The sequence below is a fragment of the Pongo pygmaeus genome, chromosome 23, assembly GCF_028885625.2.
Source record: "Pongo pygmaeus isolate AG05252 chromosome 23, NHGRI_mPonPyg2-v2.0_pri, whole genome shotgun sequence".
In the NCBI taxonomy this organism is placed as follows: domain Eukaryota; kingdom Metazoa; phylum Chordata; class Mammalia; order Primates; family Hominidae; genus Pongo; species Pongo pygmaeus.
Window position 1 is genome coordinate 33,651,226 of NC_085931.1, and position 23,641 is coordinate 33,674,866.

At 42.6% G+C, this 23,641-nt stretch overlaps 1 protein-coding gene across 1 annotated transcript in view; it reads left to right on the forward strand.

Annotated features, from left to right (window-relative positions):
• The window catches only part of LOC134739279 (breakpoint cluster region protein-like), a 77,467-nt gene that overhangs the window by 52,142 nt on the left and 1,684 nt on the right, over positions 1 to 23,641 (forward strand). The window contains exon 2 of the mRNA XM_063662932.1: positions 23,128 to 23,263. Within this exon, the coding sequence (XP_063519002.1) occupies positions 23,128 to 23,263 (136 nt within the window). The remainder of the gene's footprint in view (positions 1 to 23,127; positions 23,264 to 23,641) is intronic.

Consider the following 23,641-nt stretch of genomic DNA (forward strand, 5'->3'; position numbering starts at 1 on the left):
AGAAAACTTTCTGTATAATTGTTTAAGGTCTGTCTGTTGTGTGTGTGTGTGTGTGTGTGTGTGTGAGGATAAAAGAAAAGGACTATAATAGAAGTTATATAAAACTCTAACTTTTTTCATTATTGACACATAATAATTGTATATATTTAAGGGGTACCTGTGGTATTTTGATGGCATGCATACAATGTGTAATGATCAAGTTATGGTAATTTGGGTATCCATCTCCCAAAACATTATCATTTCTTTGTGTTGGGAACATTGCAAATCTTGTAGATATTTTGAAATATACAGTAAATTATTTTTAACTATCATTACCCTACTCTGCTGACACTACAACTTATTCCTTCTATTTAGTTTTATGTTTGTACCCATTTACCATCCTCTCTTTATCTCCCGTTTCTCCTTCCCTTCCTACCCCACTTTCATTTTCAGATAATGTTGCAATGCAATCAATGACGTAGATCTTTGTTAGCTTGTATCTTGTGATCTAACACCAAAATCAGTAATGGAATTAAGTTAAACAATTCCTTTATTAGACAAAACAAACATGCTTCAAGGTGAAGCTAGCCATAGAAAGTAACTTTCAGGTTTCTTTATTGAGAAATGAGGCAAGAGAGATAAATGGCAGTATACACTTGGTTAATGTTAATTTCTTTATAAAGCCATTTTGTGTCCCTTAAGTGGGACAACAGCCATGAGGCTAAAAGATTAGAACTTTAGCATTCCACCTTTATTAAGCTGTACTGCATATAGAGCTGAGACTGAAACGAGACTTCAATTATTCCAAACAACTGGAGTACCTTTTTAAGGAGCCTTCTTTCCTCGAAATAATACTTTTATACTGATATTTAATCATTTTTTTCCTCCCAAAAGTGGCACTTGAAAAAAAGTGTATAATCTCTAATTCTGAGAGTAAATCTTACCTCCTTCACTTAACTAGCAATATAGCATTGGACAAGTCATTTATCACTCTAAACTGAATTTTCCTCATCTATAAATGGAGAGCTATTACCTGCTTCACAGGATTCCTAGGGAAATGAAATGAGAGTAAAATGCTTGATTTCCAGTAGAATCTTGGTGGATATTCAGCCTGAATTGAGATTTTATGTAACACTACACTCTCCCTTTTTCTCTTTTCACTCCTTCACAACATCTGCCTTTCCTTTTTTGCCTGCCTTAAAAAAAAAAAAATCACAGAGGTTTATACTGGGTCCTTTCCTCTGATTATAACCTTTTCAGTAAGTATGTAGGATTTGTTATTAAGGGAGCTGAAGTTTCTATGAGAATAATATGAGTGAATCATGTTACTTGGCAAATGAACAGTTGCCACAAAAGACCTCAAGACCCATCATCTGCTTACATTTCTGTCTTATCCAACATTGAATCCATTGTCATAGCCATATGCTAGTACTGGATAAAAATTATGGTTAGATGGCTGGGTGCGGTGGCTCACGCCTGTAATCTCAGCACTTTGGGAGGCCGAGGTAGGTGGATCACCTGAGGTTGGGAGTTCGAGACCAGCCTGACCAACATGGAGAAACCCCGTCTCTACTAAAAATAAAAAAAAAAATTAGCCGGGCATAGTGGTTCATGCCTGTAATCCCAGCTACTCAGGAGGCTGAGGCAGGAGAATTGTTTGAACCTGGGAGGCGGAGGTTGTGGTGAGCCGAGATCACACCATTGCACTCCAGCCTGGGCAACAAGAGCAAAACTCCGTCTCAAAAAAAAAAAAAAAAAAAAAAAAATATGGTTAGGAAATGTAATTTGGGGGAAAAGAAGTTTGAAGAAGAACCATAGCAATCAGGTAAAAATGCTAGAAAAAAAACAATCTTAGATGTTGTTTCTTGTGGTCTTTTGCATCAGTTGATAAATTGGACTTAATCAAAATTTGAAACTATTTTACTTTATGAATGTATCAGTATTTGTTTATCTGTTTGCCAGGTGAAGGATATTTGGGTTGTTTTCAGATTTGGGAAATTATGAATAAAGCCTCTATAAACTTTCATAAGCAGGTTTTTGAGTGAGCATAAAATTTTTTTGAGTGAGTCAGAGTGGTTAAGTATCTAGATTGTGACATTCCTTTATTATTCCTTAAATATTGATGATGTCTTTGTGATGTTTCCCATTTTTTCCCTGATATTGATAATTTGTAACTTCTCTCTGTTTATCTTGGTTAATCTGGCTAGAAGTTTGTCAGTTTTATTCATTTGTTTCTCAGAACCAGATTCTGATTTTCCCGTTGGTTCTTTTGTTTGTTTGCTTTCAATTTTATTGATATCTTCAGTTAACTTTGTTACTTCTTTCCTTCTGTTTGTTTTGGGTTTAATTTGTTTTTCTTTCTCTAGTTTATTAAGATGGAAACTTAGATGCTCTTTTAAAAATTTAGGCATTTGGTGGTATTAATTTTCATCTAAGCTGTGTCTTGAATGCATACCACAATACTTAATATGTTGTGGTTTTGTGTTTATTTAATTCAAAATATTTTCTAATTTTTTTCATAACTTCTTCTTTGGCTTATGGTTATTTAGAAATGTGTTTTTAAATTTCATAACATTTGAGGACCTTCCAGCTATTGTTCTGTAATTGAGCTCTATTTTAATCTTTCAGGCAGGAAACATAATTAGTATGATTTTTAGTTTTCATGATTTTTTAAAGTTTGTTTTATAGCTCAGAATATGGTCTAATTTGGTGAAAGTTCTAAAAGCACTTTAAAAAAATGTATATTCTGTTCTTGTTGAGTAGAATATTCTATAGACATTAGATCCACTTGATTGGTACTGTTGTTCAGGTCTTCTATATCCTTACCTATTTTTTATTTCTTCTATTAACCGCCGAGAAGTTGTGGTTGAAATTGAAATCTCCAGTCATCACTTTGGATTTTTCTATTTCTCTTTTCACTTCTATCAGTTTTTGCTTCATGAATTTTGAACCTCCGTTGTTAGGTGGCCATAGAGATTTCATATTAAAATAAAATAGAGTAAATCCTTCAGACAAATAGAAACAATAGAAATTTCTGTTTATTTCTTGTTAAGAAGTTATCTTAAAAACAGAGTGATCTTTATACGTAGACCATGTGGACAGTTTCTTGTGATGTCCTTAGACCTGACTAGTGGTTCTCAAATTTTAATGTTAAAAATCCTATAAGGTTATACACACAAATTCATGTATATTTCATGGATGATTTAAGGAATGTACAAGAATAAACTTTACCTGATTTTTCTGTTGTGGACATACTTTAGAATATTACCTCCTACAAAATCCACTTCCATAATATTTTCTTTTGCCTTTATTCTGCTTGAGAATGTCCAATTCAAAGGTTGCTTCCTCAGTCAAACTATGAACTGCTGTTTTCCTCAGTAGATTAATTCAAGCTTTTATAGCTCTTCAAGTATATTTCTATCATGGAACCTGAAATTCTATTGTACAGGTTGCCTATCTGTTATCCAAAATGCTTCAGACCAGAAGTGTTTTGAATTTGGCGTTTTTTTGGATTTTGGAATGTTTGCACATTCATAATGAGATTTCTTGGGGATGGGGCCTAAATCCAAACACAAAATTCATTGATGTTTTGTATACACCTTACCCACATAGCCAGAAAATAATTTTTACAATATTTTAAATAAATGGAAATGAAGTTTGTGTTACAGACTTATGAAACAAAGTTTGTGTTAAGTACTTATGTGTGAAACAGGAAATAAAGTGGAACTTTCTACTTGTGGTCTCATGTCAGCACTCAAAAAGTTTTGGATTTTGGAGCATTTCCGATTTGGGAATTTCAAATTAGGGATGCTCAACCTGCATATCATTACCTATGAGATGCCTTCGGAGAATAACTTAATCATCTGTTTCCACATTGCTTGTCATAGCAACCTGATGTGCAGTTAGGTACTTACAGGTTATTTTTAAATGATGAATAGATGAATAAATGAATATAATTTTTCTGCTATCGTCAACAGAGTAGCTAGATAATCATGTTTTTATTGGCTCTTGACCTCAATTAATAATTGTGGAGTCATGACCCCTAGACTACTTCATTCAATACATTTTTTTTTCCTGCTGATCAATTAGGCAGGATGTTTATTATCACTGAGTGCAATAATAATCCAGTCATTGAATAAGTGACATTCATTATTTCTCCACTTTTCCTGGTATAATCTTCCTTTCTCTGTTGTTGATGGATGCAAAGTTGCATGAAAATGCTTCACCTTTGCTTCCAGGATCCACAAGTGAGCTACTCTCAGAGGGTAGTTCTGACTCCCATCGACTCCTGTTCTGTCCATCTGCCTCAACAGGGTGCTGCTGTCACTTCTTTTAGCTGCTGCTGTCTCTTTCCTGATGATAATGCCACCAATGTGTTTTGAATGCCTAAGAGATGCCAGGTTCTCTGATGTCCTTCGTGTGCCAAGGCGGTACAGAAGTAGAGGGAATAGCCCTCTCTCCCTCCAAATGTTTCCCATGTGGCCCTGCAGTGCATTCCACTGTTTTACTACATAGAGCCTCTTTCTCTTACTCTCTTACTAGAATTCAGGTGGGAATATGTGGGAGGCCTAGACTGGAAAACAGATTTGAACTCATAGAAGCATGTCTCTTCTCTGTAGTGTAAGTTTTGTGCTTGACCCAGTTTGACTCCTTTTTCTTTGAGAGTGATTTTTCCGCACAGGAGACTTTTCAATACCATGTATATGTAGATAGACTTCTTGTAGACCTGACCCACCCATCTACTTGATATATCTAGACTGTTGAATTCCAGGGGTCATGTCAGCTGTGAGACAGAGCATGATTTATTGTACTTTGGCTATCTACAGGGCCTGTTTAGTTATTTGCAATAGTATGGGCCAGGCCAGAAAGGTTCTAGTCCTGCCTGTTCAGATGGAGCACGTGGTGACTGAGCTGAGCCTTTTGCAGGTGCTGATAGTGGAAATTGAGTGCCACAGATAGGCACACAACCAAATCATACTGAAATCATTGATGCGGGGAAACAATTAGTAATGGAAATTTTCAGAAGAAATAGTGTAATAGGGTATCTTACCATACGAACAAAGTTCAAGGATTGAGAGGTGGGACATGGTCTACTTGTATGTCCAAGCGATGGGAGTGGTATTTGGGAGATCTCTAATGAGGAGAAGAACCCAGCCAGCAGACTGTTCTGAGTCTGGGCTTCAGGCTCTGGATAAGGGACTAGCAAGCACACAGCAGAACCCAGAGGATTACCAAAATGAAAGCAAGTAAATGTGGACCAGAGCACGGTATGTATGCATTTTTCCATTCTTTCTTTAAGAAAAAAAAAAAAAACCGTTTGGGAGGCTGAGGTGGGTGGATCATCTGAGGTCAGGAGTTCGAGACCAGCCTGGCCAACATGGTGAAACCCCGTCTCTACTAAAACAAACAAACAAACAAAAACCGAAAAATTAGGCCGGTGTGGTAGCATGTGCCTGTAATCACAGCTACTTGGGAGGCTGAGGCAGGAGCATCACTGGAACCCGCAAGGCGGAGGTTGTTCTGAGCTGAGATCGCGTCACTGCACTCCAGCCTGGTGACAGAGCGAGACTCCGTCTCAAAAAAAAAAAGTGTGAGATGCTGGGTTAGGAAGAAGCCAGTTCATAAGACCTGGAAAAACTAAGGCTCAGGAATGGGATGAATACTCAATTTTCAGAATGGAGACACAATACCCAGGTCAGAATAGTAGCAAGTATAGCTCTATGCTGGCACCTGAGCGTGTGAATTATCATTTAGAAAACATTCATAGTCGCACTAACATTGATGGAGCTGGAGGTTGTGTGTCCCAAATGCTTTGTAAGCCATGACTTCATTCAATTCTCTCAGTTGCCTGGTGAGGTGCATACTGTCTCCATTTTTAGAGTTAAAGTGAGTGATTATCACAGCTGTGACAAATGGAGTATGATTTTTTATTCTTTGGAGTCCTATGGGGCATGCTTAGTTATTTACAACAGGATGGGCTGGGCCAGAAAGGTCCTAGTCCTGTCTGCTAAGGTAGAGTGGACAGTAGCTGAGCTGTGCCTATTGCGCATGGTGATGGCAGGGACCCAGTTCAGGGACATTAATGGACTTAGTCAAGGACCCAAAATTAGCACGGGGCCAACAGAGGGCAAGAATTCCAACCCAACCCTTCTTAGGCAAATGTTCCTGCTTTTCTTACATCACAATGCTATAGGTTGTGGCTCTGCAGTGTACTAATGCTTCCTGATCTGTTAAGATAGAGAGCAGGCCAGGAATGGCTCACATCTGTAATTCCAGCACTTTGGGGGGCAGGAAGATTGTTGGAGGCCAGGAATTTGAGACTAGCCTGGGCAGCAAAGCAAGACCCTGTCTCTACAGAAAAATTTAAAAAATTAGCTCGGCATAGTGGTGTGCACCTGTAGTCCCAGCTACTTGGGAGGCTGAGGTGGGAGGATTGTTAGAGCCCAGGAGGTGGAGGTTGCAGTGAGTCATAATCGTGCCACTGCACTCCAGCCCGGGTGACAGAGCCAGAACCAGTGTCTAAAACAAAAAACAAAGAGACCATTATTTGCTCCCTCCCTGTATAGCCTTGGAAGAAACGTTTCCTGAGTTCTGATGCTTCCTTCCTAGCATTCTTCTGTATCCTCCTGTAACATCTGGCCACCATCAGTATAACTTCTAGCAGCTCTGACCTTTAATTCCAATCAGCAGCTTTTGATCTGCTGTAGGCTAAGAAACAGGATCAGAGTAATAGCTGGCATTTATTGAACATTGACTATTTAGGGAGCTCTGTGCTGTCCTTTACATATTTATTGCATTTAATTATTACTACTCTATGGCCAAAGTACTGTTCTTTTATGATTGTTTTAAATGTATTTTATTTTTTAGAGCAATTTTAAGATCACGATAAAATTCAGGATAAGTTATAAAGATTTCTCCTATACCCCGTATCCATATATGTACATAATCTCCCCCATTAACAACATACTCCACCAGAGAGGTACACTTTTTTCAATTAATGAACCTACATAGAGGCATCATTATCACCCAAGGTCCATGGTTTACATTAGGGTTCCCTCTTGGTGTTGTACATTCTATAGTTTGGGCAAATTTATACTGATGTGTGTCCACCGTTATAGAATCATACCAGGTAGTTTCATTGCCTTAAAAATCCTCTGTGCTCTGCCGATTCATCCATCCCTCTCCTCTAACCCCTGACAACCACTAATCATTTTATTGTCTCCATATTTTTGCCTTTATCCAGAATGTTATGTAGTTGGAATCATACAGTATGTAGCCTTTTCGGATTGGCTTCCTTCACTTACTAACATGCATTTGAGTTTCCGGAGACACTGTTCTTCCCAATTTATAGATGATGAAATAAAGTCTGAGAAAGCTGAAATGCCTTGCCTACAATCACACAAATAGTGAATGACAGGTATGTCTGGAGAGCTCTTGACTCACATGCCCTGCTGTCCTATCCATGGCAAGGACACACATCAAATTCACAGCGGAGTCAGGAGTTCTGAAACCCTTTGACTCTTGATCTAGTGCTCCTCTACAATGCCATTCTATGTGTCAAAGGACATCTTACTATAATAGAAGAGTAATTACAGGAATAGAAAATGTATTCTCTGTTTGGAAACACTGTCCCACATGGAAGCTGTTCTCTAGAGATCCACTGTTCAGCATTATACTTCTTTGTAGTTGCCATACAATGAGAAACAGGTGTCGAGGTGGGTTTCTCACATAAAATAATCTAGGACTGATAATTTTTTATTTTGAGGAAGAACAAAACACACACACACTTTATGTTACTCTGTTTATCCTTCACTTTCTGTGTTTTTGTTGTTGTTGTTGTTTTGTTTTGTTTTTTGGTTTTTTTTGAGATGGAGTCTCATTCTGTTGCCCAGGCTGGAGTGCAGTGGTGCAATCTCGGCTCACTGCAATCTCTGCCTCCTGGGTTCACGCCATTCTCCTGCCTCAGCCTCCCAAGTAACTGAGACTACAGGTACCCACCACCAGGCCTGGCTAATTTTTTGTATTTTTAGTAGAGACAGGGTTTCACTGCGTTAGCCATGATGGTCTGGATCTGACCTCGTGATCCGCCCGCCTTGGCCTCCCAAAGTGCTGGGTTTATAGGTGTGAGCCACCGCGCCCGGCCCACTTTCTGTGTTTATCAAAGATTCCACTAAAGATTCATATCCACCTCATACCTGGCCCACATCAATAGCTGTCAATTCTATAGAACCTCATAACATTTCGTTTTTCTCATTTCAATGTCTAACTATTAGTTAGTTTCTCATGTTATGAAAAGCATCTACCGAACTAGATTTTAGGACTCTTTAAGATCAGGAAGTATGTCTTATATTTTTCAGTGCCTATCAAAGTGCCTCGTGTGTATGATTTTATGTATATTTGCCAAGTACCCTATCACTAAAACTAAAATGTACTAATGTTTATGGAAACTCTTGGTAAACTATTTCTTGGAAGTCAACAGGCTGTGATGTTATATTTTCATGGAATTTTGTGGAGAATTGGACTAACAGGCTTTTTAGATTGACTGGGTATTATTACATTTCCCTCTACAATTACTGTGCAGAGGGAAACTGTAGGTCACATGTTGTCCATCTGATTCTGTGCAGTAATTAATCATGTGCTTGTGGGGACTAAATATGCAGTAAATATTATGAATAACAAAGGGTCCTTGGAGCTAGACTGTGATTTAGTGGAGGTGTTCTGCCTGTGAGACTTTGCTTAGTCACCAGCTGCCTTTTTTCAGCATGTCAAATGGGAGGGCTAATCTCTTAACACTGACTGATTAATGATTAAATCACTTTATCAGCCAAAGTTTTAAAAATCTGCCTGGTGGCTCACACCTGGAATCCCAGCACTTTGGGGGGTGAGGTGGAAGGATCACTTGAGGTCAAGAGTTCGAGACCAGCCTGGCCAACATGGTGAAACCCCGTCCCTATTGAAAATGCACAAAAAAATTAGCTGGGCATGGTGGTGCATGCCTGTAGTCCCAGCTACTTGGGAGGCTGAGGCAGGAGAATTACTTGAACCTGGGGGTGGAGTTTCTAGGGGGTCGATATTGCGCCACTGAACTCCAGTCTGGGTCACAGAGTGAGACTCTGTCTCAAAAAACAAAAAACAAAAAACAAAACTACTAAACATTAAACTATTGTTTGATTGAACATATCAGGCACATGCCCACCATGATAGAGCTTATAGTTCAGTAGAAGTACAGCCAGTGCAGGCACCATGATGGAAGATAATTAGCATGTGTCTTGAGGCTGGGCTACAGTGTAATAAGCCCTTTAGTATCTTACACAGTGAACATTGAAGATATATAGCACAGTTTGGCCACATATCAATCTTACAATAGGATCTATAACTGATGCACAAGTTATAAATGGAAATGGTAATTGATAAAATGTTTCTTTCTATAATCCCACACATCTTGGGTAAATAAGCTGATTACATTTTAACTGGATTCTGGTATCGTATCAAACCTGATATGTAGTTTTTGGAAACACTATCAAAACAAAGGAAACAGATACCTTTGGAGGAGCTCAAAACTGCCTTTATCTTAGGCCACATGTCACCTAGTAATTGGCTTTAATCACTCTCTCTACCCTGTTGACCATGTCCTCCTTCCTTAAACAACACTTTCTTTTCTTGGCTTCTGTGTTCTTGTACACTTTTGGTTTTCCTTCTACTTTCTGGGCCCTTGCTGACTGTTCACCTTCTACGAACCTACAGGTGCTGAATGAACTCCCTGGGTTTGCTCTTGGGGCCTGGTTGTTTCTCTATGTTTAATCTCTCTCTGAGTGGTCACAGCTGGTTCTATGGCTGCAAATGCATCCAAGTTTTTATGATTCCCAAATTTATATCTCTAACCCTCAACAATCTCAACTGTCTCCTAGAATCTTTTTTCTTTTTTCCTTTTTAATTTTTTTAGAGACAGGGTCTTGCTTTGTTGCCCAGGGTGGAGTGTAGTGACAGCATCATAGCTTATTGCAATCTCAAACTCCTGGGCTCAAGTTATCCTCCTGCCTCAGTCTCTCAAGTAGCTGGGACTACAGATGCCTGTAACCACACCCAACTAATTTTTTTCTATCTTTTTTGTAGAGATAGGGTCTCACTATATTGCCCAGGCTTTTCTTGAACTCCTGGCCTTGAGCAATCCTCCTGCCTTGGCCTTCCAAAGTGCTGGGCTTACAGGAATGAGCCACCATGCCTTTCCTGTCCTAGGCTCTTGACTTATGTATCCAACTACCTAATTCACATATCTGTCTTTTTACCAGTAAGCATCTCAAACATAAGGCAACTCAATTGGACCTCTGGATTTTTCTCGACCCTCCTTTTCCTCCCCACTTTTCCCTAACTCAGCAAATGACACTCTCCAATCAGTTGTTTAAGCTTAAGACTAAGACCTAGTAATTGGCTTTAATCACTCTCTCTTCCTCCATTCCCACCTCCCTTTCAGTCACCTAGGAAGTCTTGTTGTCTTTGTCTCCAAAAATGTATCTTGAATCTGCTCATTCCTCTACCTCCCCATTGCCACCTTTATTCAAAACCACCAGGCTTTTTCACCTGAACTTCTGCAGTACCCAGTTGAGTGTTCTGTCTCCACATTTGCTTCTGTGCTATTCATTCTGCACTCAACATGCACAGTGCTATTTTAATATTACTAATACCATTAATTACATCACTGTTTATAACCTTCAAGGGGCTTCTTCTATTTACAATAAAGCCCAAATTTATAAATATGGCCCTAGATGATCTGGCCAGTGGGGCCCCCTTTACTTCCATTTTCTGTTGTACACGCCATCCCTGTCTAGGCTCCAGGCTCCTGTTCCTTATTTTCCTTGAACATGGGAAACACATTCCCTGCCTTGAGGCTTTTATACTTGCTGAACTGTCTCCATCAGATGCGCTTGCCTGACCCTTTGCACACTGGCTTCTTCTCGTCACTCTGGTGTCTGCTCACACATCACCTCTTCAGGGAGGCCTTCCTTGGCAAGCTCTGTGGAGTAGCCTACTGCTCTGTTACTTTATGACCTGATCTGATTTTACTCTCACAGGCATTTTATTATCTCTTGATTGTTATAGTTGTCTTTCCTCCTGCACTAGAAGTAAGACCCTTGAGGGCAGGGCACTTGTTCATATCATTCATGATTCTCATCCACATCAATCAAGCAGAGCACACACCAGGTGCTCAGTAAATGCTTCTTGCATAAACAGTTTCGTTCCATGCGTGGCCTTAGGAGTCCTCTTCAGTTTTTCACTTCTTTGGTGAGATGGTGACATATCAATTTTACTCATGGCCATTTTAGTGCTGGAAAGGCAGAAATGTCCTTTTGCTGAAGAGTGCCTCACGTCCAACCTCAGTATTTCTGAAGAGGAAAGCAGCACAGGAGGCTATCAGAGGAGTCCACCATGAGGCCTCGGTCTTCTGTTTGTCCATCTTTCCCTTGGGTCATAAGTCTTCAGAGCAGAGTCTGTTTCCTCATAAAGCTAATGTTATAGTCAGCCATATCCAAGGCCCACCATTTCCTGTAACGGGGTGACTGCAGAATGTGTGAGCTTTGACTACCCCAAATGCAGCATCTTTAGGTAAAAATATAAGCCCCAGTGCCTTGTTTCCTGTGACATTGATTGAGCCCAAATCTCAGACTTTCATTTATTGTTTCTGGGTTTAGGATCCTCAGCCAATTAGAAAACTTGATAAAACTCTTCTAGGCAACTGAAATGAGTCTAGAGGGAGTGAGGAAATGAGCTTGAGGATTCTGGCTCAGAAGACACTGACTCAGAAATAACTATTAGCACTTTTCCCTTCATCCTTGAAGTGGGGGCTTAAACAAGCAAGCAAACCAGTAACTCAGTTTTTAAAACAATGTCCTGGGTAGCTTCGGTCTTTCCAAAGCTCAGCTCTGATCATATCTAACTCCTGTTGAACACTTTCAAGGCTTTCTATGCTTCTCAATCCTATCTTAGGATAATGTTCCAGGACTCTTGACTTCTGGCCACAACTCCCCTTCACAACCTTATCTCCCATATTGTACTTTAAAGGAAGTCATAATAACAAAGGGGACCTGGGAGCAGGCTGCATCTGCTCTGTTACTGTCTAGGCACATTAGCCAGTTGACTTAAGTGTTCATCATACACTCACAGGACCTCCTCTCATAGAAAGGTGTTAAGTCTGAGGTCCTATTTGTAAAGTGGCTATAGTGATAGTTCTTGCCTTATACTGATAGCACCTACTTTATAGCAGACCAAATAAGATACTGCATGTAAATTACTTGCAGAAAGAATCACTGCTCTTTAAATTTTTAGCCGTTCTTATTCGTTCACTATTCTTAGCTAAATGGGCCTCTGCACTTGTCCCGTACATTCCGTCTTGATGTGTTTGATTGTAGCTGTTCCTTTTTCCTGCAATGCTTTTTCCCCCTCCCCAACTATTGCTGCTCCCATCGCTAAATAAAGTTCAGTCTTCGTAGACATCTGATTTTCCCAGGTTTAACTCTGAGTGACAGCTGAAGCCCCTCTCCGTGCTCTGTGGTGGATTTCCCTCCACCGTCGCTCTGCACACTCCTTTCTGTGAATGCTTGTATTTCCCTAGTGCCCTTTTATGGTATTTATCATGGTCTGGCTAGCATTATGGCATTGGCATTGACACAGATGTCCACTCCCCTTCCTAGTCTCCAGGCATCTTGAGGCCTGCAACAACTCATAAACCTTGGAATAAAGCCTGGTCTTCCCTCTGCAGTGGTTGAACTCTTCTATATGTGTGGAGTCCTGGGAGGCTATTCATGGAGCCTTGACCAAGGAAGCTGTCACTCAGAGAACCAGACAAGTCCCATCCAAATCTGTGATGGCTGAAGTATCTACACTGCAGCAGCGAACTCATCTCCCACCACTGACTTCTGAGCTTTGCTTTCAGTTATGATATAAAAATGCTAGAGAATGTTATATGCTTCCAATGTGTAATAGGAGACAAGGATTCCTTCTCTTTTCTCATATATCTCCCTTCTAAGATTTTCTGTGAGCCGGAAACAGTGGCTTATACCTGTAATCCCAGTGCTTTGAGAGGCCAAGGCTGGTGGATCACGAGGTCAGACATTCGAGATCAGCCTGGCCAACATATTGAAACTGTGTCTCTACAAAAAATACAAAAAATTAGCCAAGCATGGTAGTGGGGGCCTGTAATCCCAGCTACTCAGGAGGGTGAAGCAGGAGAATCACTTGAACCTGGGAGGCGGAGGTTGCAGTGAGCCGAGATCGTGCCACTGAACTCCAGCTTGGGTGACAATTCGGGACTCCGTCTCAAAAAAAAAAAAAAAATTCTGTGAATTGGAGTCTAGTAACACAGAAAACATTTTCACTTCTGAACACACTAAAAGGAGCTTTATAGTTTGTTTTTAAGTTTTCATCATACACTCACAGGACCACCTCTCATAGAAATACTCCTGACCATAAAGGCATAGGGGAGAAGGAAGGAGTTGTCCCCAGGTACGCACTTTTTGCTAACTTTTTGCAAATAGCCCAGTGTTGGGGTGTGTTCTAGCTTTGGATACACTAGCTGTTTCCTCATGTGTAAAATGATAGCCCCCACATAACAAAGTGTGTGTTAAGGATTAATTAAAATACTTCACAGAAAGCTCACAGCCCAGTGCCTGGCAAATAGAATGATTGAGTTGAGATCTTTAAAAATAAACGTGTGCTTTAGGTGTGACATGCAATGCACTGAGTTCTCAGCAGCATCAGTGCCTCCTCATTCTTATTCTGTAGATCTGAACCAATCAATTTCTTACTTGGTATTGGGAACAGAAGCATTAACCTCTGACAAAATCACACTTTGGACAAAGTCAGGTTTTCTTGTCCTGAAGTTTCTCGCATCCTGATTCTGGTTGTAACACATAGAAACTGCATTTGTGAATCAAGGTGGTGGGGTGCTTCAGTATCTGATTTTTAATTTTTTCAACCTGGGACCTCAAACAAGGCTGCAAGTAGAAAATTGGGTCTTGTCCTAGAACTGCCAAGAAATATTGGGCAAGCTTTCAACCTATTCATGAAAAAGAGCTGTTGCTCATATTTTTCTTTGGTTTATCTCCAGCAGACCTCAAGGTGGATAGCAAGTCCTATAATTCTCATTAAACACAGGAACCCAGCACATTTGGGAATGATTTACATCTTTGACTGGTCAAACTCTGTATATCATGAGTGTTAGGTTAAAATGCAATCAGAAACATGAATGGTGCTTTCGCACTCATCCTTCTTCCAGGTAAAGTATGGGTAGGCGTGGTAGCTGAGTGTGTCCTGGAAGAACGGGAATATAGGGAAGATTTACTATAAATCTCTGGAATTCTCCAGCTTAACTATGGGAGGGCAGTAAGTGGTGGTAGGAGCAGGAAGCAAAGGTTAGTAATTTTCTTTTTCTTTTTTATTTTAGAGACAAGGTCTTGCTCCTTGCCCAGGCTGGAGTACAATGGTGCTATCATGGCTCATTGCAGCCTCAAATTCCTAGGCTCAAGTGATCCTCCTGCCTCAGCCTCCTGAGTAGCTGGGACTACAGACACACAGCACCATGCCCAGCTAATTGCTTTTTGTAAAGACCAGGGTCTCACAGTGTTGCACAGGCTGGTCTTGAACTCCTGGGCTCAAGTAATCCACTCACCTTAGCCTCCTGAGTAGCTGGGATCACAGGCATGAACCACCCTACCCAGCTGGGGTTAGAGAGTAACAGCAGCCTTGGCCTCATATTGTAAGACAGCTCAGTGGCCAGATAGAGGGGTGTTCATTTCTTCTCGCCCTCGCCAGCACTAGGTATTTTTAAAAAATGATTTTTGTGAAGTCAAATAGTGTTTTCAGTGTTGGATTGAACATTGTGCTCATTTATGAGTGTTCTGTGGATACCTTTACCCATGTCTCTATTGAGGGTGGTAGGATTTTTCATAAAATTGTGTGCACATTTTTCATGTATTAAAGGCATTATACCTTTTCACATTTCTTAGATTTTTCCAACTTCTTTATCTTTGTATTTTGTTAAATGTTTTTGGATACATAAAACTAAAAAAAGCAAATCATAAGATTAAATATTTCAATTTTGTCCTTTGAGACTTTTCCATCTTTTTAAGCTTATAAAGTCCTATTTCATATAGAAATTTGAAATATATTCATCTATAACCCCATTCATTTTATTTAAAACTTTTTAAAGAAACTCTTGGCTCCACTAGGAATTATTTGGATGGAAGGTATGAGGTAAAGATCTCCCTGGGGGCCACATTTGGGAGTTGAGATCTGAGGGGCAGAAGCCTCTGGCTTCAGACAAACAGGGGCAGATGTCGCTGGTTAGGGGTGGCATAGCACGGGCAGAGGTAGTGTTGATGGGTGAAGAGCAGATCCCAGCTGGGACTGCTCTCGGGATCTGGGGGTCTCTTTCTTCTCAAATGGTGTTATGGACTAAATTGTGTCACCCCAACATTTATATGTTGACGTCCTAACCCTCAGTACCTTAGAATGTGACTATGTTTGGAGACTGGGTCTTTGAGAGGTAATGAAGTTAAATGAGGTCTTTAGGGTGGGCCCTAATCCAGGGTGACTGATGCCTGTGTAAGAAGAGATTAGGACACAGACGCATCCAGAGGGAAGAGGGTGTGAAGACACAGAGAGAAGGCTGAGAAGTAACACCTGACACCTGCCTGACACCTTCATCTTAGACTTCTAGCCCCAGAATTTCGAGAAAATAAATAGTTTCAGCCACCCAGTGTGTGTTCCTGTCCTCTGTACCCTAACAGACTCACACAGGCAGGTTCTTTGCTAAATGTCCTCAGAGCTGGTCTGTAGTGGAGCTTGCAGAGGCCCCCATCACTATCTGCTGGGAAGACCAAGCAAGGAGAGCAACGTCAACTTTTAAAAATTATCTTCAAATTGTGTGTAATGCATGTGCACTGAAGAAAAATCAGGACATGTAGATAAATAAATCACTAAGATCACCTGGGGTGCTAAAGGCCTCAGTGGTCTAAAATCATAGCAGCTGTGTCTCCTGCAGAGCGGACCTCCTAGTGATAGCCTCCGCCTGAGGGTCTTTGCAGGCCAGGCATCCCTCCCAGAGACAGCTATTGAGGCAGTGTGCTCAGGAGGCCACAGCAGTGCTCAGTCGGCCAGAAGGGTCCCCTTCCCCACATCACCACACAGCTGGCCAAGAGGCTCCACAGCTATTGGATCTGGAGCAGGGCTGGAAATCCATCTGCTCCCACCCCCATCTGAAACATGCTCCTCTTCGCTGCCTCCTAAGGAAGATGTCAGCCTCTGCTTGCATTTGCCACCTCCTCTCCTCCTTGAGCAACCCGATCTGCTAGGAAATGACGTGAGCCTAGGCTAGCTCTCACCTTTGATCCAGAACCCAAGCTACCCCTTACCTTTGACCTGGTGGCACCCACAGATCCTCAGAAGGTAGGCTTGGGGAAAAGGCCACAGTGCCTGGTTAACTCAGAGGTAAATGGTTCAGTATCTCCTCCCAACACACCCGTTTTCCCATCTGTGGGGCTTTGTTCACACTCTTACCTGTGCCTGGAATGCCGTCCCTTCCTGTCCTCTCTAAAATTTCCTGTTAAAATTCTGCCCACCCTTCACAGCTCAGCTCAAAAGCCATCTCTTCCAGGAAGCCTTCTCTGACTACCCCTCCCACAACTGAAAGGAACCCCTCCTAAGACCACACCTCCCTGCCTGCTCCAGCTGTAGGTGATACTGGCCGTGTGATGCCTAGAATTAAAATACACACATCACCTGCCCCCAGAGAGCAGGCTCCTGGTTGGTTCATTTCTGCATTGTACCCTCCTTCTGTACCCAGCACAGAGGAGGTTCTGACTAGAATTTGACCTTGGGGTGTAAAATTTTGACTTCCTTACAGTGGAGAAGACATCCTGGCAAAACTCCCATTTGTCATTTGGAAAAACTTTTACACAATGCATAACACTTGTTTCTCATAACACTCTTGAGGTAAGTATTATCAGGTTTATACCCATTACACAGCTGAAGAAATCAAGGCTTCTCGAACTTAAGTGACTGCTTGTATCAGCAAACTGACCACCAAAACCTGGAATTGAGACTCCCAGGCATGGCTTGCGGGAGGCTTGATCTTTCTGCCCTGCAGCAGTCTCACTCCCCTAGGGGTTTCTTCTGTCCCCAGCACCCAGCATGGGGCTTGGCTCCCCGGGGAGTTCGAGGAACCCCTCCCATGGCACATCTCACTCTGTCTCTGCTCCTCTTTCACTGTCCCTGAGTGCAGAGGGGCTGCTGGAGGCTGCCTGAGGCTGTCAGGGTTGGTACTTCCACCTCCATACCTGGAGGCCTTGCCCACTGCCTCCATTCTGCTGTCGTGTGGGGGCTGCACATGCCCTGCTTACTGCAGAGACTGGTGCCCTGTTTCTGGGGAGGGCAGGTCTGAGGCTTCTGTCCCCAGAAAACCAAGGACAGAGCCACAGTGTCAGGAAACGAAGCACCTGCCCTGCCTCACCAGTTCATAGGTTTGGGGTCCGATTTCAGTTAAAAAACACGCCTACTTCTCTTTGAAGTTTGTGCTGTAAGTCAGGAGCACTGAGAAGGGAGGAGCCAGGCCAGCACTCTGCCGTGCCTCACTCTCTCTCCCTCAGGAGTCACCTTCACCACCATCCATTGCAGAAATGAATGGAGGCCGTGCAGCTGCTTTCTTAAATATGAATGAGTTGCTGTCCATGGCCCCCACGTGGTCATTGGCCCACTCCATCTCTGGCAATTACTGAGTTGCACACACTGTGCCAACGGGCACAGCGGTCCCTGCCTGCCCTTGCACACTCTGACATCCCCCAGCAGGGGCAAGGCTCAAGTCTGCAGCTGCCTTACCCGCTGATGAAAAGCCACCTCTGGGCTCCTTTGCACCTGAAATTTTCAGTTCCAAAGGCTTAAGGACAGGACAGAAGGATTGTGGACTCTTGCTCTCCGAGGTCTGACTGGATATGGCCTGTGGCTTTGGGGCCCAAAGGCGAGGTCTCCTGGTGTGAATGGCTTCTGAGTTCTGTCTGGTTCCAGGAGGCTCGACAGGATCAAAGTGAAAAGCACGTATGGGATGGGGGCGGTGGCTCATGCCTGTAATTCCAGCACTTTGCGGGTGCTGATGCAGGAGGAAGGCTTAAGGCCAGGAGTTTGAAATCAGCCTGGGCAACATAGTGAGAGCCTGTTTCTACAAAAAGTTTTTAAAAATTAGCTGATAATATGTTAGTTTGTAAGTAGGGAAAAATTATTTAAAAAACTAGCTGGGCTTGGTGGTGAACGCCTGTAGTCCTAGCTACTTGAGAGGCTGAGGCAAGAGGGTGGCTTGAACCCAGGAGTTCAAGGTTGCAGTGAGCTATGATTGTGCCACTGGTAGCACAGTCCTTGTTGGCCCTGTTCACTTCTGTGTCCCCAGTGCTGGGGACAGAATAGATGCTCGATCAGTATGTGCTGAATGAATGAATGAGGTGGGAATTACCATTTGGGAACTGAAGAAGTTGACATTAAATCACAGCTAGGAGTCAAACCCAGAGTGGAGGCTCACCCATGACTCAACCTGCCAAGCCTGGGGACATCTCAACGGTGGATTCTGTGCCTGCTGCCCCCTGCCCAGGGCAGAGCCCAATTCTGCAACATGGATTTGTTTTGACAAAACAATCAAATCCATGCATGACTACGGTACAGTCAAAGTTGTCAAAGATCATCCTCAAACTAGTAAAAACAAACAAGATCAAATTCTTTTTCTGAACTTAAAAAATTACTTTTATTTTAGGAACAAATAAAATTATGGGAAATATTTACAAATAATTATCTCACATAAAGGTTACATAAAATCAGTTCTTCACAAGTAACAGCCACTCATGAAAAGACACACAGATACTGAAACTATGCCAATCTTATTGCATGTTTCTCCAACTAATCTAAAATAAAGGTGTTGCAGTCAACCATTTAATTTAAAAGGAAGCCACAAATTTCAGGTTTGACGGGGAAAAAAAGGTAAAAAAAAAAAAAAATAAACAAAAACCCCACCCCTATTTTCTCCCAAGTCCCACCCTTAGCCCTGCCCTCCTCCCCAAAAAAGAAAAATATGTCCAACATCTTTGGCAAATTGGCACTGCTGTAATTACATTCAAATATTATTACACACAAAAGCAACACACGTCACTAAGAAAAAAACCACCAATATTTCAATCAGTTATTTTCTACTAGAAAAAAAGAATACAAAACATACACATTTTTTAAGAAGCATTTTTCTTTTCAATCCGTTGGAGACAGATCATTTCCCACTTTCAAAGGCAATTCAATTGTGGTTTTTGTTGTTGGTTTTTTGGTATTTTTTTTTACAAGCAAGTGTCTATGCAGGCATCACAAACTTTGGTGGATACAGTAGATATGTATTTCTTTGATGCTGAAAGGTCAGTCCCTAAGACAAAATCAAATGTCTCAAAGAATTAAAAGCAAAATCCATGTGTCTTCCTGGCAAAGGTTTCCAATACAATTGCCATGTTTCAGCAGGCCCTCAGTAGAGATGGGGTTTCTCCATGTTGGTCACGCTGTTCTCGAACTCCTGACCTCAGGTGATCCACCCGCCTCAGCCTCCCAAAGTGCTGGGATTACAAGGGTGAGCCACCGCACCTGGCCATTTCCATATTTTTAGTAGAGACGGAGTTTCACCATGTTGGCCAGGCTGGTCTCAAACTCCTGACCTCAAGTGTTCTGCCAGTCTCGGCCTCCCAAAGTGCTAGGATTACAGGCGAGAGCCACCACACCCGGCCTAGCCACCACGCCTGGCCCATTTATTTCTAAATAGACAATACATTTGTATATTTCAAAATTCGGAAGGCACCATCTCAACCCCGTCCCTATTCCTGTAGTTTCTCAGATACAACCAAATAGATTTAGTTTCTTGGTATCTTTCTAGAGCTAGTTTATGAATATAAACAAATATCCAAATAAACAAATATGTTCTTTTGCTTTTTTTTATACAAATGGTACCTTATCGTACCTATTGATCTGTTCCTTTCTCTTTCTTTCTTTTTATAATTTTATTTTATTTTATTTTTTGAGAGAAGCTCTGTGGCCTAAGCTGGAGTATAGTTGTGCAATCTGGGCTCACTGCAGCCTTGACCTCCCAGGCTCAAGCAATCCTCCCACCTCAGCCTCCCAATTAGCTGGGGCTGCAGGGACATGCCACCAAGCCCGGCTAACTTTTTGTATATGTTGTAAAGGCAGAGTTTCACCGTGTTGCCCAGGCTGGTCTCAAACTCTTGGGCTCCCGCGATCTGCACAGGTAGGCCTCCCAAAGTGCTGGGATTACAGGCATGAGCCACCACGCCCAGCCTCCACCTCTTACAGTGGACCTGATATTACAATGCCCACTTCCTATGATGAAAAGGAACTGAATGAGTGTGGAATCTCTAGGACCACGCTGGCATATAATGGGCCCTTGGGGTTTAGTTTAGTAGCAAATTAAAAAGTGCCCATTCCTCAAAACCTTCTATAGACATCTTTCAGGAAACTGCCATGGATAAATATCTGCAAATCAAAGCAAAACTTTAGGGACAAACTACATCAGTCTTCACCTGTGAATTTTGCATCTGTGATGCAAATGACACCCCTCTAAGGTGTTACCCTTCTGCAGTGCACTACCTGTGCAACTGTCCTCAGCAAAGAGGGAGTAATCTGCAGTAACTGAGTGGTGGCTGCCACCTTTACAGAGGCATAAGTTCTCAACTTGCCACAGTCTGCACCATTCCGGTTTGTGCTGTGCCTGGTCCATTTTACTCGCTGATATTACCCAAACTCTGAAGGTGTTTAAGTTTGACCATTGACCTCTCATTTCACAGTGAACCTCAGAGAGGTAAAAGGATTCACCCAAGATCACTCAGCAAGTGTGCAGTGTCAGCAAGTTAGCAGTAAGTCAACACTAGGCCTTAAGGCTCTTGTCATTTCAGAGCAGGACTCTTACTGCCATGCAGCTACCTCCCTCACCAGATGGTCCAAGGCATTTGGTTGTCTCTGGCTCTGGTGGTTGTGGGAGGGGTGGATCAGAGATGTCCTGGGCCATGTTATGGCTCTAGGCCACACGCAAGCAAGCTGGAAACTGAATTGCCTCTGCAGCTGCAGAAGACTAATTTCTATATTGATATGTGGAAAAACTAACAGCTAGAAAACACCATTCTACTCATTTTTAAAAGTAAGATCATATTAAATGACGTTACATGCATCATTTATATATTGCTCACAGCGCCAGCATCCTCAAATATGGTTTTAATTTTGGTAGACATCTTGCTAGGGGGAGCACATTTCTAAGTTATCCAGATATAGGACCCTCTTTCCTTCTCTTTCTGTCCACATGCAACCAGATGCTTTGTGGAGTTAAAGTTGACATTTATTTAAATGCTACTTGGTGTCTGGTTTTTTCACCTTTAATTTAGGGTTTTCTATCTGGGATGTAAAAGAATCACTTGGAGGGATTTTTCAAAATACCAATGGCCAGGCCACTAGCCAGTCAATCAGAAGCAAAATCTCCTTGGATGGGACCTAGAAGTCTTTACAGTTTTCCAGCATTTTAATGAACATCCCTGATTAAGAACCACCGGGTCTTAAGAGTGTGGTATATGTATTTTTCAAGTTCCTAGAGGCTCTCCAAAACAGAAAAAAAAAAAAGAAATCTGCTTTATTCTCTGCTTGGTGTTGATGGATCAGTCTCTTTAGCCGTTAGTCTGATCCTGGAAATTTATGGTCATAATTTGATGAGCAACGTTGGGAATGGCTTCTTCTTTTTCTTTTTTCGTTTTGAGACAGAGTCTCACTCTGTCGACCAGGCTGCAGTGTAGTGGCCCGATCTCCACTCACTGCAACCTCCACCCCAATACTTTCATTTTAAAATATTATTTATGGAATCCAGATTTGCATAAGATGGACTGGGTCAATGGCCATGCCCTTTATAAATCAATATTCTTAAGTTCTGCAAATTCAGTTTCCTAAAGAGCCAAATCACATCCTACTCATCAGCAAGGCAGGTAGACATCATCTTCACAATCACTTCTAATTTTTGACCATTGTAAAAAAAATGAAATATGTAATCACTTTCTTATTGTAAAATAAACAATTTACTTTTGCAGGACCTACTGCCTCCCTGCTCCCTTTTTTTTTTATTTCAAACAATCTTGAACCCTTTGTCATGGGTCAGTTGGCAAGAGAAGCCTGTTTGTTGGTTTGAGAGCAGTTCATGCAGACACAGACCACTTCCTCTGAGAATTCATTTGCTTCCCCAGGATGGAATCCGGCTGGGCCCCTGACCTTGCTGGTCACGTGGGCCAGGGCCTCCATCAGTCATACCCTGGACTCCTATCTGTGTCTAAACACCACGCCCCACCCCGAACTGCATGGCAGCCACTTGCATAGCACTCTGGGAGGGCTCTGGGCATGAGCAGCGAGGACTACATCAGCAGCTCCTCCAAATAAGCCCTGCTAATGAGTGTGGCTTGAGAAGTGGCTTTGATGTGCTCCTAAATCCAGTTGCAAAACAGAACTAAAGTTAAGGCCTCAGCACAGCACTAACTTTGAAGTATTCTTACTCTAGTGTCCTGTGTGGTGGTACTGGAATTGTCCATTGCTAAGACTCAGAGGAGAAAAGCACTTAGCATCACAGGACTTGGAGCACTGGTGCTGAGGCAACCCTTCATTCATTCGTCAGATGTTTGTTAAGGCCTAGGCCTAGGGCAGGGGTCAGGGATTCTCCTCTCACACAGCACGTAGGTGGCAGGACCAATACCAGGTCTGATCTCCCAGCTGGGGGCACAGGCTGCTAACCTCAGGCCTGGAATCTCTCAGATGCCCTTCCTGTGCTGACTTGACTTAGACAGGCCTCCTGACCTTCCCGGAAAGATCATGTGTGATTCACAGGGGTTCTGGCCACTTGAAACGTTCCTGAGAAGGTACATGCAATGAGGACAGAGCTTGCAGAGGGAGGACAGGCATGCAGAAGGCTCTGTGTGCAGCCCCAGACCTGGGTACCTTCGTCACCGTCCTCACCCCGCCTCTGGGTGTGCAGATAGGGAGCAGGTCTCCTGTGTTATGGCCTAAGCAGGGCTGTTGGGACACTGAGAACATTCCCTCCTCCTGCAGGAGAGAGAGGTCCAAGGTGCCCTACATCACGCGCCAGTGTGTGGAGGAGATCGAGCGCCGAGGCATGGAGGAGGTGGGCATCTACCGCGTGTCCGGAGTGGCCGCAGACATCCAGGCACTGAAGGCAGCCTTCAAGGTCAGTGAATGTCGGCCTGCGCAGGACGGGATGGAGGTGTGGGCAGTGGTGTCCACGATGAGACCCTAGAGTGCTCCATGGCCCAGGCATGTCACATCCTTCTGTGTGTCTTTTCTTCATTTACTGTTTTATTATTTTTAAAAAAGAGAAAACAAGAGTTGTACAAACAGCTTCTATAGAAGCCAGTTTTTCTGCCTCCATCTCACCAACCCTCACAGGCTTTGAAGGACCCGGATGTGCCTCAAATGCCAGGGGAGGGCACTGAGACCCCAGAGGGTCCTTCCCAGCATCTTCAAAGCAACAGGATTTTGTGCCTGCAGACCCTTCTTTGCAGCACACACCACCCACCCTGACCAGGACCCCTAGAATGCCCAGCAT